General features: G+C 40.1%; 1 protein-coding gene and 1 long non-coding RNA gene across 2 annotated transcripts in view; one reads left to right on the top strand and one right to left on the bottom strand.

Annotated features, from left to right (window-relative positions):
* The first annotated feature begins 3331 nt into the window (after positions 1–3331).
* LOC126403293 (uncharacterized) lies at positions 3332–5032 on the top strand. The gene is made up of 3 exons (XR_007571305.1): positions 3332–3490; positions 3796–3993; positions 4645–5032. It is a non-coding gene; the product is annotated as an uncharacterized LOC126403293 (long non-coding RNA).
* A 4998-nt stretch (positions 5033–10030) lies between these two features.
* LOC126402120 (uncharacterized) overlaps positions 10031–12712 on the bottom strand; it is a 7112-nt gene continuing 4430 nt past the window's right edge. The window contains exon 4 of the mRNA XM_050063827.1: positions 10031–10035. Within this exon, the coding sequence (XP_049919784.1) occupies positions 10031–10035 (5 nt within the window). The remainder of the gene's footprint in view (positions 10036–12712) is intronic.

Genomic DNA, 12712 nt, shown 5'->3' on the forward strand with positions numbered 1-12712 from the left:
GGTGCTGCTGGAGCCACAACACCTCAGCTTGTCGAAAAGTCAGATAGTAGGAGTCGTGTGTGGAGAGGGTTAGGCTTCATTTACACCGCAAGCGATGCGTTCACGTAGCGCTCGCGAACGGTCGCTGTTTACTCGCGTTTTCATTTCGGTGAGCATGTTAACAGGTTCGAGCACTCACACCGCATCCGTTCTACGCGCTGCTCAAGTCGTGCTGCTTTTGCGAGCAAGCTCGAAAATAGAAGAGACGCCTATTTTTTGTACGAGTCGCAAGGAAATGGTTGTAGTATTCAACAAAAAACACGAGTTTGCATGTGTTGTGACCTCTCTCGGCCACCGTAGACATCTCCCCCTTGACCAAGCGAGACCTGACAGGCACATGTTTCATGTACTTACCCATTTGTAGTGCTAAATATTAATTCTCCAGCGTTGGAATAATCACTGGCGCGCGAACCTGCCCACCCTGGGCTTTGGGTCCAAACTCACTTCTTCTTTGGGATTTATTGGAGATTTGCAAACACGGTGCACTACCGCCACCAACTGTTCGAGTGTGGTTTGTATTTTGACGGGACAGCAGCAGCCGCTGCAAGACAGTTAAAGTTAAAGTTTGAAACAGTTCTAATAAAGTAGTGAATTTAAAAATACATGAGTTCAGTTTTTTGATTTTTATCGTGGTATCAAGAGTCGTGGAAATTCACTGGTATTGGAATCGACTACTGAAATCCTGGTATCCTGACAAGCCTAGCCACCGGTACTTATTTACTGAGTGCTGATCCTTTCTCTAGAGCACAAACTTCTTGTGTTTATTTGAATATGACAAAATGATACATAAACAGAGACAGAGACAGAGAGAGAGATGCAGGACAGACAGTAATGATAATAGCTACAATAATATTCATTTCAGTAATAATATTATAATAATAATAATAATAATAATAATAATTATAACAGTGATTGTGTTACCATATCTTGTAAGTATGGAAATATATGATAGTATATGTATGTGACAATAATAATAATATGTGTATAATAGAAGTATGACTAATAATAGCAGCAGTAGGAGGCATCAGGCAGGACCACGGCAGCAGCACAACCACGTCACACGATCCAGGCGAAGCTGCGATATGAGGGAACCTGCGAGACCAGAGAGGCTCCGGAGAAGAAGCCTCTAGTTACTGACATGCAGTAAAACTTAGTTAGCAATATGCAGTAATAGGACATGAATGTTAGCAAATGAAGAAGAACCAACTTTTCAGAGACTGAGGAGAGATAGAGAAGGAGAGAAGGTGCTTAGTGTATCATAGGAAGTGTATCATAGGAGGTCCACCTCTAGGACTAGGTCTAGAGGTGGACTAGACTAGGCTAGGCCTAAGTCAGCCTAACTAGGGGCAAAAGTTAAGTCTTAAGTCTAGTCTTAAATGTGGAGACAGTGTCTGCCTCCCGGACCAAAACAGGAAGATGGTTCCGCAGAGGAGGAGCCTGATAGCTGAAGGCTCTGGCTCCTGTTCTACTTTTGGAGACTTTAGGAACAGGCTCTGGCTCCTGTTCTACTTTTGGAGACTTTAGGAACCACGAGTAACCCTGCATTCTCAGAGCACAGTGTTCTGGTGGAATAATAGGGCACTATGAGCTCTCTAAGATATGACGGAGCTTGACCATTTAGAGCTTTGTAAGTTAGGAGAAGGATTTTTAATTCAGTTCTGGATTTTACAGGGAGCCAGTGCAGAGAAGCTGAAACAGGGGAAATATGATCTCGTTTCTTAGTTCCTGTCAGTACACCTGTCGCCGCATTCTGGATCAGCTGGAGAGTTTTTAAAGACTTATTAGAGTAACCTGATGATAGGGAATTGCAGTTATTCAGCCTAGAGGTAACAAAAGCATGGGCCAATTTTTCCGCATCTTTTTGGGACAAGATATGCCTAATTTTTGCAATATTATGCAGATAAAAGAACGCAGTCCATGAAATTTGTTTTGAATGGGAGTTAAAAGACAAATCTTGATCAAATATGACTCTGAGGTTTCTTACAGTGGTGCTACAGGCCAAAGTAATGCCATCCAGAGAAACTATATCTTTAGATAGACAATTTCTGAGGTGTTTGGGGCCAAGAACAATAACTTAATTGATCCATTTCTTCTGGCTTTATCGATAGATATAATTGTGTATCATCTGCATAACAATGGAAGTTTACAGAGTGTTTTCTGATGATGTTACCTCAGGGACAACATATATAAAGTGAATAGAATTGGTCCGAGCACAGAACCTTGTGGGACTCCGAAACAAACTTTTATATGTAAAGATGATTCATCGAGAAAATGAACAAAATGAAATCGATCGGATAAATAGGATTTAAACCAGCTTAGTGCAGGACCTTTAAGGCCAATTAAATGTTCCTCAGCGGGTGTGTGAGTGGGGAGAAACAGTTAAAAATGTGAACAGGCTGCTGGTGGACTGTGGGCGTTGGCTTAGTACTACGCTTCTCTTGAACAGTCACAGGCTTCCGGCTGCACAGGGGGATTGCTAGCAGAAGCTATGCTATGGCTCTGCGCATGCTACAGGGGGCTGGCCAACTACTGCAGCTACTGAATGATTTTCCATGGTGCGGAGGAACGCTTCCAATTCACTAAGCCATGCCTCCAACACAGCAAATAAACCACATTTATTTCATGTACCACTGTTGTGTAAACAACAGCTGTGATTAGCAAGAAAATCGTTGAAAGAAGAAGAGAGCTATGAATGCTTAAATGGAACTAGTGTGGGTTTAAACGTGTAGTAGATATTTAGCAGCTGATATGAGTAGTATCAGAAAAATAACTGATGTGAGCTCAGTAGGGCAGCACACAGACGCTATCATAGATAGAAACACTGGAAATGACAAAACGCTTACCGAAGTAAATCAGTAAATCAGCACATCAGTTTTATTACTATAATTAAAACCTGAAACCATTTTGTTAATGGTATGTATGTGTAAAAAGTCTCCCCTTTGAAAAATAACTAGAATAAAGAAGAGATTTTTTTATCAGTTATATTTTTTTCAATATTGTAGATAAGCAAATGGGTATGGTATAATAACCATCAACTTTTACGTCACAGTATACCTTAACCAACAAACACACGTGCGCGCATGCACACACACATACACACACACACACACACACACACACACATACACGCACACACACCTCAAAATATTTGTGTACTTACAGGTAAAACCTAAATTTAAGTTCCTGACATTTAGTCTTTTGTCGACCCGTGAGACAGGTTGACCCTGTATGACTTCCTGCAGCAACACCTGATTACTCAACAGGGCAAGACAATAGATGCGTCACCTGCATGGACACTTGGAAAACGGCCTTTATAAGACCAAACCTCTTCCATCCATAAACATACTCAACACTGAGAGCGCACTCAACACTGAGAGCACACTCAACACAGCGGCACCCATGGATTTTCTCAAAAGTTTGACTGGTGATACTGACATTGCAAAGGCAGCAGGTGGGTATCATTTGGAAAATATTGCAGAGATTAGATCGTATTTGAGTTTTAAAGATACAGACGTTGTTATAGGCCTACATGACTTTGTTAAACCAGAGGTAGAGGAAACATTCAGATCATTTATTAAGTATGCAGATATTTATTTTAAACATTTGAGTTGAAAGTTTCCAAAGATACTAAATAATAATAAGTGAGGCTCAATTTTGGGGCCTAACATGATTGGGCTATTAGGTCTATATATATTTGATGTGTTTGGTATCCCTTGTCTCCATTATCTGCAAACTTAACAGCTGTTTGTTCTGCAGGTGAATTCGTGGAGAGCGGGGTGAAAAGTTTCCTGGGTTCTGGAGATGAGAAAGCCGAGGGAGCACCCAGTGCTGAAGGAGACGCCCCCGTCACTGATGGCGAAAAGACAGATGACGTTGCAGAAGATAGCGGTGAAAATAAAGCTGACGATCAAAAAGAACCTGCCGATAACGCCGAGCAGTAAGAAGGAAGAGGAGGTGAGTCATTTAAACTGACTAATGTGAATAATGTGAAAAAAAACATCATGTTATGTAATGTAATGTAATGTAATGTTATCTGATCTGATCTTATCTTATCTTATCTTATCTTATCTTATCTTATCTTACCTTGTCTTATCTTAAAACAACACTAACTGGGCTGTGCTGTTATCAGCTACTGCTGCTGCTGCTGCTTTCAACTTTGTGAGGAAAAAAACAAATATTGCCTGCAACATACAGTGGAATTCTTTGAGGGGTTTTTTTTTTTTACTAACAGTGATAGTTGTGGGCCACAATCTAAAGTGTTAATGAAAAATGCACTCCACAATTTCCAACAGCCCGTGATGATGATGTTAAATTACCAGCTTTGTTGGTCAGTCTGACATTCTTACAATGCAGCCAGAGTGCATTCTTTGTATAAGTCGAGAAGTTGTATTTGGAGACCTAATGCAGAGACCATCCAGCTAGGAGCAGTTAATACTTAGGGAATAAGTTGTAACAGTGACCCTAACACAAATGTCAAGCTATGTTTGCTGTTTGCAGCTATGTTTTTAAGCAGCTGTTAAACTGATCTGATTGTCTTTGATGTATTTTGGTACATATTTTTATTATTATCTCATCTTTGTCTGTCATGTTTTTCGGTGGTGGGAGTAATGAAAGTTGTTGAAGGACTCTTCAATTAGACAGCCTGCAGACCACATCCATCAACCTCAGAGAGGAGCAACTCCACCTGAACTGGTGTCATATGAAACATGCACAACATCATAACTAAATGTTTCATTGAATGTAACAAATTTATCAACTGTGCTGAGGAAATCTGTGAAGCTTGTTAGACAAGCTATGATGCATTACTAAAATGGTTTGACCTTAACCTATTTGGTTAAAAATATCTATAAATCTTTAATGCCACCTGGAGACGACCAGTGTTCTCTGTGTCATGATTAAACAGTCATTGTCATAAATTACATGTACACCAGTGCAAATCCTCTTCTGTATTTTGGTGAAGACTGCTGATGCTAATTAAACTGCTTCAGCAACAGCTGTTTTGTTTTTGTTGTATTTAATCTTCTTTCACTAAATATTCAGCACAAAATTCAGGTTTAGATTTCATCAGTGGTGGAATTTAATAAAGTACATTTACTGTCTACATTTTCCTGATTATAATTACATAATTCTATTGAAGGAACATTTTCAGTAGTAAAAGTATGAGTATATAAGAGTATTTTTACAATTTGGTATTAGTACTTCTACTTTGGTAAAGGATCCAAAATCTTCCTTGACCCCTGGGTTTGATGAATTAGAAGGTGTTTAGCTGTGCATTTAAAAAAAAAAAAAAAAAAAAAGCTCTTAGAGATGCTGGATGTCCGTACTTTATGAGTCAGTACACAATGTTAATTAATTAAATGAGTCACAGAGATGACTTTTAAAAAGCTGTCTCTAGTCTCCAATATTAATATTCATTTTGCTACATGAAATTGAATATAAATACAGTTTAGCCACAAGTGACATTTATGGGTTCAAGCCCTTTTTTTAACAGAAAATCAAAGCAACATAAAGGGAGTGCCTTTCAGGCTTCACAAAGCTAAGGAAGTCACTTTAGCTGGTTTATTTATTCATTTATTTTTTTTAAGCGGGACTAAGACCAGTCTCACACTCATCATTACAGCGTATACAGTATTTAAATAATAGCACACTCAAAATCCTTCTGCTCTCCCTTTATCAGATATGAACAAATCTTGGTCAGTACGTTCAGGATTTCTCCTCTCAGTTTAATGAGGACTGCTCACAGACAACTTGAGTTATAGCCAATTTTCCTTTGTTTTTTTCCATTGATATTTAACTAACGTTAAATGATAAGTATTTTCTAAGATGTCCTTGTGGAGCTCTGGTACCTGTTGCGCTTCTGTGTCTGTAAGAATACTAACATCCAGACTGTGCTGCACGTGTACTGTACAATGTCTACACCAGATCGTCCAGTATTCAAAAATAAAATGCACTTTCCCTCACTAAATCACTACCGGACATGATTTGTCCTGCATTTTCATGTTCATCCTACTCTAATGCTTTTACTACATTTTCACAAGCTTGGAATGACATACGAAATAATTTAAATAGGAGTTTTGAGAGCAGAGACACATTAAAGCAGAATTTGTTGAAGAGAATGACACCTACGCAGGTCTGTCACTCAACGTCAGTACATGACATCCCTGTCTTTACTGTCTCACTGCATTCTCAACCTACATTAGAATATTGCCCATTATAAAATATGATATAAACTCAACAGCATGCATTGAATTATGTGTTTAGTCATCTAGACTGAGAATGTGTTACTGATTTACCATACTTCTTTCATGTCATATAAAAAGAAATGCCTGACGGTATGTAATACTTTATATTACTGATATTACTGAAGTCTGCTGCGGAATTCAGCGTCATGTTTCACTCAGTATGATTTCATTTTAATAAATCAGCAGTTATAAAACTGTGTATACTGCGTCATTAAGGCAGACGAGCTAAAATGCCATAGACTTGTCCTAATAACGTTAGCATGTTATATTGTCTGGAAAATGTGTTTAGTAGACAGTTGTTTTGTCGGTGAATCTTGAATCTCCTGTCTCTGGCTTCATATGAGTAGAGGAAATGTCTGACGGCCGCTACAATAGTCTAAACAAGGTAAAATGCCTTAGGCTTGTGCTGATTTTTCAATATTTGAATGTTGTATTTGTGGGGAAAATGTGAATAAAGACAAATGCTTTTCTAGTGAATCCTGCAAGTTATAGTGAAGCTGATTTGTGTACTTCTTTTGTCTCTATTAAGCCATGTTTAATGTGTGTTTGATTGTGTTTTGAATCAACTAAACTTTACAGCACTTCACAGAAACCCCGCTGCCCACTACTGTTTTGGAGGTGTAATTGCTGAGTGACACAGACACCACCGCACATGTATAAATGCTTACAACAGCATAGGTCACGTGTGTAGGCTACAGCATAGGCTCTGCATGGAGCTGACACACAAGTATAAATAAAGAAATAAAAAAAGCCAAATTTATACTCGTGCAGAAGTCATGCCCATAATTCACACAAGGCATCATGAGGGGAAGGAATAAGGTGGATACAACTGTAAAGAAACATTCACAATGTCATAACTAAGTGTTTCATTAAATCTAAATGACTGGATTCTGCTGGGTGACACACCATTTCACCAGTTGCCCATATACATGTTTCTTTTCTAATTTTACACAATGAGAATGTACTAAAAAAAAACTCTGAACACTGAAAAATTAATCATCGTGATGAAAATCCTAAATTTGAATGTTTTTTTCTGTTCCCTCTGTGCTATTTTGGGTTTTCTGCAGGTGGGTTTTCTGGCTTCCTCCCACTGTCTAAAGACATGCATGTTAGGTTGATTCAAACAAACAAATAATCGAAAAATCGAAGTTTGAACGTTTTTCTGTTTCATCTACGTGACAGTCCTGTCATACACTGATCTGGTCTTGAGGTTACCTTCCTGTGTGTTCAATAAAGATGCCAAAATAAAAACATGCACATTTTACATGAGACCTTTTTCATGAAAAATTAAGAACGCCTGTTTATTTAAAACTCTGTGTTCAAGTTGTAATCCAACAAGTTAGGTTAATGGCCATTAAAAAATTCAGTTGACAGTTTGCTTATCTGGTGGGGACTCATAACAGTCGACCCTCATTGCTCGGCCTTCCTCAGTTTGACCTCAGGTGACCACAGGGCGCTAAGTGAAGCAGCGGAAACACAGTATGTGTGGACTCTATGTTGTGATGGATGCTGGTCGCTTGTTGACATTAGCAAGCTCCACTGCTAAGGTAACATTAACTACTGTTCCACATTGTTAGCACTGTATAGGGCTGAAGAGAGACAGGCCCTTGGGAGCATTCATATCGTCACATCCTTTGGATTTTCCTAGAAAATTCACAGAGTCCTTCACATGCAACTAAGAAGGTCAGGGAAAGTCTAAGTTTTTAAGTTACATTACAGCCTGTTTACCTATTGGCATAAAAAAAGATTCACACTTGTAAAAAGTTACATACCTTTAAGTTCTGGTTTGTAGATGCAAGAAGGTTCTGTAACATGTCAGTTCTGAAGGTTAACGGGTTTTCATACTTTGTTTAATGCTATCAAATGTCGGCAGTTACTTAGAGTTTTCCATGGTATCAACAAGCAGGTTAAAAGGAAAAGTCAGTGCATCATATTATGTCATATCCTTGGGGTACAACACATGCTCAGTGAAATGGACTGCACCTGCTGAAAGGCTCAATTGCAGGCGCACATGGGCATGACTGATTCACTGAGGTGTCCGCAGTCAGCTTTGAGCTGGGATATATTTTATACAATATATATATATATATATATATATATATATATATATATACATATACATAAGATATGACTGAGAATTACAATCCTGCAATTATTGAAAAGGTTTTAAATAAAAGATAATAAACAAATGCGTAAATGTTCTATTGTACTTTGGACACCATTTATGTGTCCCAAAAACTTTCTCTCTAAGGCTGAGGGCACCCAAAGAGCACCTGAGTAGACATCATTCCTTCATTTCTAGCACTTTCTACCATAACCCTCCAACATTGTAGCTCCAGTTACAATGCACATGTGTCATAAAGCTCTCATGGGGTCAAAGAGCATGTCCCAGCCTACTGAATAGCCTTGAGTATCAAACATGCTGATTACAGAGCCCTCCAACGATTATGTTTTTCTGTAGGCCGACGCAGAAGTTAGTGTCTCCCTGGTTTCCTTGTCAAAAAGCCTATGGCATTTTTTCATTGGACTTTAGATTGTTGCAGAGAAGAAACTTTGTAGCAAACAAACGGTTATGATACTTACATGTTTTGTTCAGCAAGATAATCTGATAATAATAATCTAAAGCTAATGTTAGGCCATAACCGATCTTCACCACAATAGCATGTCTTAACGTCGCCCCCACGGCACAGCTGGAAAGCCGTGGTTGGTAATGACTTTCTATGGTCTCATTCAGCCACTTGTTAGCAACTGCCTTCTTTAAGACACATAAAAACCTAATTTTTTATTAACTGATGTATTTTATGTCGTAGAACAAAACGTGAAAGTCTCTTAAGCTTGTGTTAACCACAGACCTTATTTCAGGCATCTAACTAAAAACCCATTTCAAAACACCCACTGATTTTGAGATGAGGGAACTGTGAGTGGTAAAATGCAAACTCATTTCCAGGTTTGAAAACTCATTCCTAGGCCAATCTATGCTAGCACTGCTAATATCTTGTTCCTTGGATAGTAAGGGGGTCATCCCTATGTTCCCAGGGTTCTATGTTTCCCGGGTTCTATGTTCCCCACTTAACCCTGCAAAAAAGGTTCTATGTTCCCCATGCTTACACAAAAAGGGTTCTATGTTTCCCGCTTGGTTGAGCACACAAAAAGGGTTCTATGTTTCCCGCTTGGTTGAGCGGGCAACATAGAACCCGGGAAACATAGAAACCTTTTTTGTGTAAGTGGGGAACATAGAACCTTTTTTGCAGGGTTAAGTGGGGAACATAGAACCCGGGAAACATAGAACCCTGGGAACACAGATACGCTCCCATAGTAAGACAGGATTGATAAGTACTGCTGCTGCCATCTAGTGGATGAAAACACAAAGAAACTTTGTAGTTTTTTATTCAGACTTGTCTGAACATGTTACTGCAATATGACATTGAGCTTTGATTGATTTAGTCCTGTTGGACACTGTTTACTGTTGACTGATTGATTAAAAAAGACAGGGTGGTTTAGTTAGGTTAGTGACAACATAGTTTATGCAGTAGAGTGTGATGTGCACAAAAATATGGGACAAATTGCGTCCCATATTGAATCAGTAAGGGACAGTACATTTTATTTTTCGAGACGGGACTATCCTGTTTTATACCAGATGGGTGGCAACCCTACCTATACTTGTCTTGTTGTGAGCCAGTTTGACAGTAAGTGAGAACATTATCTTCTGAGCATCCCTTATCTTTATTCCACTTATTATGACCCGGCTCTTAGGCTGCAACAAGGATGGAACGAGACAAGTTTACAAAGAGTTAAAAGTTTATTTATTTACAAAATAATGATAAATAACCAAATAAACGTGAAATTCTGTAAACTGTCATTATGCATGTATGGGTGTGTGGAAATGCCTGTAGAGAAAGCAAAAGAACAGCAGCTGCACTGTGAGGGCTGCTGCTGAAAGGTGGTGAGCTTTTATATCATGAAGCACACCAGGCCCAGAGGGGTATTCCAGGTAGGAGGTTCAACAAACTCCGAGTCTAATCCTGAACTCTGAGTTGACTTACCCTGAGATGGGAAACTCTGAGTATCTGTTTCCAGAACAGCTGATTTGAATTAGTTCAATCAACTCTGAGTAGGTACACCTTGAGTTAAGCGCGTGCACAACCACAATAAAAAGCCATCATCAGTGGAGCCCCGATACCTCAATTCACCATGGCAACCAGAGAGAAAAAGCGATCAACTTATTTTACACCTGTGGAATTGGAGGTGCTCATGAATGCCTACAGTGAATATGAGCATATATTTCGTAAAAAAAAAAAAAAAAGCAACACCACTAAAGCTGCCAAGGAGAGAGAGGTGGCATGTGAAATTTAGTGGATAGAGCAGGTGTCCCATATTGGTTTTGCCACAGCGGCCCGGGTTCAACTCCAGCCTATGGCACCTTGCTGCATGTCACTCCCTTTGTCAATCTCCCCCTTTCACGCTTAAAGGATAACTTCGGTATTTTTCAACCTGGGCCCTATTTCCCCATGTGTATGTGTGCGTATGATTCATAGGTACAACTCGTTTTAAAATTGGTTCAGTATTGAGGGAGGCGGATGCAACCGGGAGCCACGAAACGAGTTAAAACGGTAACAGGGGCAAATGCGTCCCGTATAAGTTTGCGCATTAAAAGTGCTTTTTTTCGCCACTGACCGGTTCAGATCGCCAGTGCTATCTCTGTACATAGCGTTTCCCTTACCTCTGGGCTGTGTGACGTCATCTCGCGAGAGCTTTGCTCCACTGTGTCTATAGCTCTCTCTACTCGTGGGACAGCCGTTTTCTTGAGGAAGAGGTGTTTCGGGATTGAATGTCTTCTCTTCTTCGGCTAGCAGTAGTCATCTTGGGAGAAGTGAGCACTGCAGACCCGATGGTCTGCAAGGCGCAGTGTCTGGAGAGGAGTGTTAGCATCTATTTGTAGCACAACTAGCCACAACTTCAGCATCTCGCTGTCCGACAAAGGCAGCCTATGAAAGCTGTACGGGGTGTTGCGCAACATCCTGTTCTTGCACTGCGGATAAGCACAAACACGAACCATTGTTTTCAATCAATGCAGTAAAACTCTCAACTGTACTCCGGGACAACCAGCGCCACTCTGAGCGGCGCTCAGCATGGCTCCTCTGTTTTCTTCCGGCAACAAGCAAAGCTCTCACAAGATGACGTCACATACAGCCCAGAGGAAGTGAAGGGTAAAGGAAACGCTTAAGTGTGATTTATGGTCCTGCGTTAAATCAACGACGTACCTACATCGTAGGGTATGTGGCTACGCAGGAGGCTCGCCGTAACCCCCGGCGTAGCCTGACGTGCACCTCCAAAAAAATGCAACTACACATCGAGGCGACGCAGACCCAGTGCAGACCGAGAGGGCTGTGATTGGTTTGCTTGGTAGCAACGCATTTTCGGTTCCGTATTTCCAGATTGCACCATCCCCACCATCTTTAAACATCTTCTGTTGCGATGTAGATGCTGCAGTATTAACATACTTTCTTCGACATCCAACAACTCCAACTCCGGCAAGATTCTCTCTCTCTTGGTCGCCATTATTCACTGTGACCGGAAAAGCCGGAAGCTAAACAAAGAATCAACTAGAGACGATGATAACCATTCAGGAAAGGAATGCAGCCCCCTACTGCTCTGGCGGTGAATTGCACCGCGATGAAATGGAGTGACGGAGAAGTTTGAAGGGTTCACGACGGCGTCACGGCAACGACGTAGGTACATCATTGATTTAACGCAGGACCATAAATCAGGCTTCAGTATGCAATCTACAGAGATAGCACTGACGATCTGAACCGGTCAGTGGCGAAAAAAAGCACTTTTAATGCGCAAACTTATACGGGACGCATTTGCCCCCTATATCTGCCAGCTGCATCCGCCTGCCTCAATACTGAACCAATTTTAAAACAAGTTGTACCTATGAATCATACACACGCATACACATGGGGAAATAGGGCCCAGGTTGAAAAATACCGAAGTTATCCTTTAAGGTAGGAGGAAGGGATTCATTGCCTATACATTCTAAGAAAAGACCAAGGAGGAAAGGTGCAAGCTGTTTGGAAAATGCTTTATAGAATTCAGAAGTAATACCGTCTGTGCCTGGAGACTTACTAGGCTTGAGGGGTTCAACAGCAAATTCAGCTTCCTGTAGTGTTAGTAGTTTGTCACATAAGTCTTTCAAATCAGTGTCAATTAACTTAGTTTCTGTAAAAGACCCCAAAAATTGACAGGCAGATTCTTCACTATACAATGGTGTGAAAAAGTGTTTGCCCCCTTCCTGATTTCTTACTTTTTTGCATGTTTTCCGCACTTAAATGTTTCAGATCAAACAAATTTAAACATTAGTCAAAGATAACAAAAGTAAACACAAAATGCAGTTTTTAAATGAAGGGTTTTATTAATGAGGAAGAAAAAAA

Source organism: Epinephelus moara, chromosome 16, assembly GCF_006386435.1.
Source record: "Epinephelus moara isolate mb chromosome 16, YSFRI_EMoa_1.0, whole genome shotgun sequence".
Lineage (NCBI taxonomy): Eukaryota > Metazoa > Chordata > Actinopteri > Perciformes > Serranidae > Epinephelus > Epinephelus moara.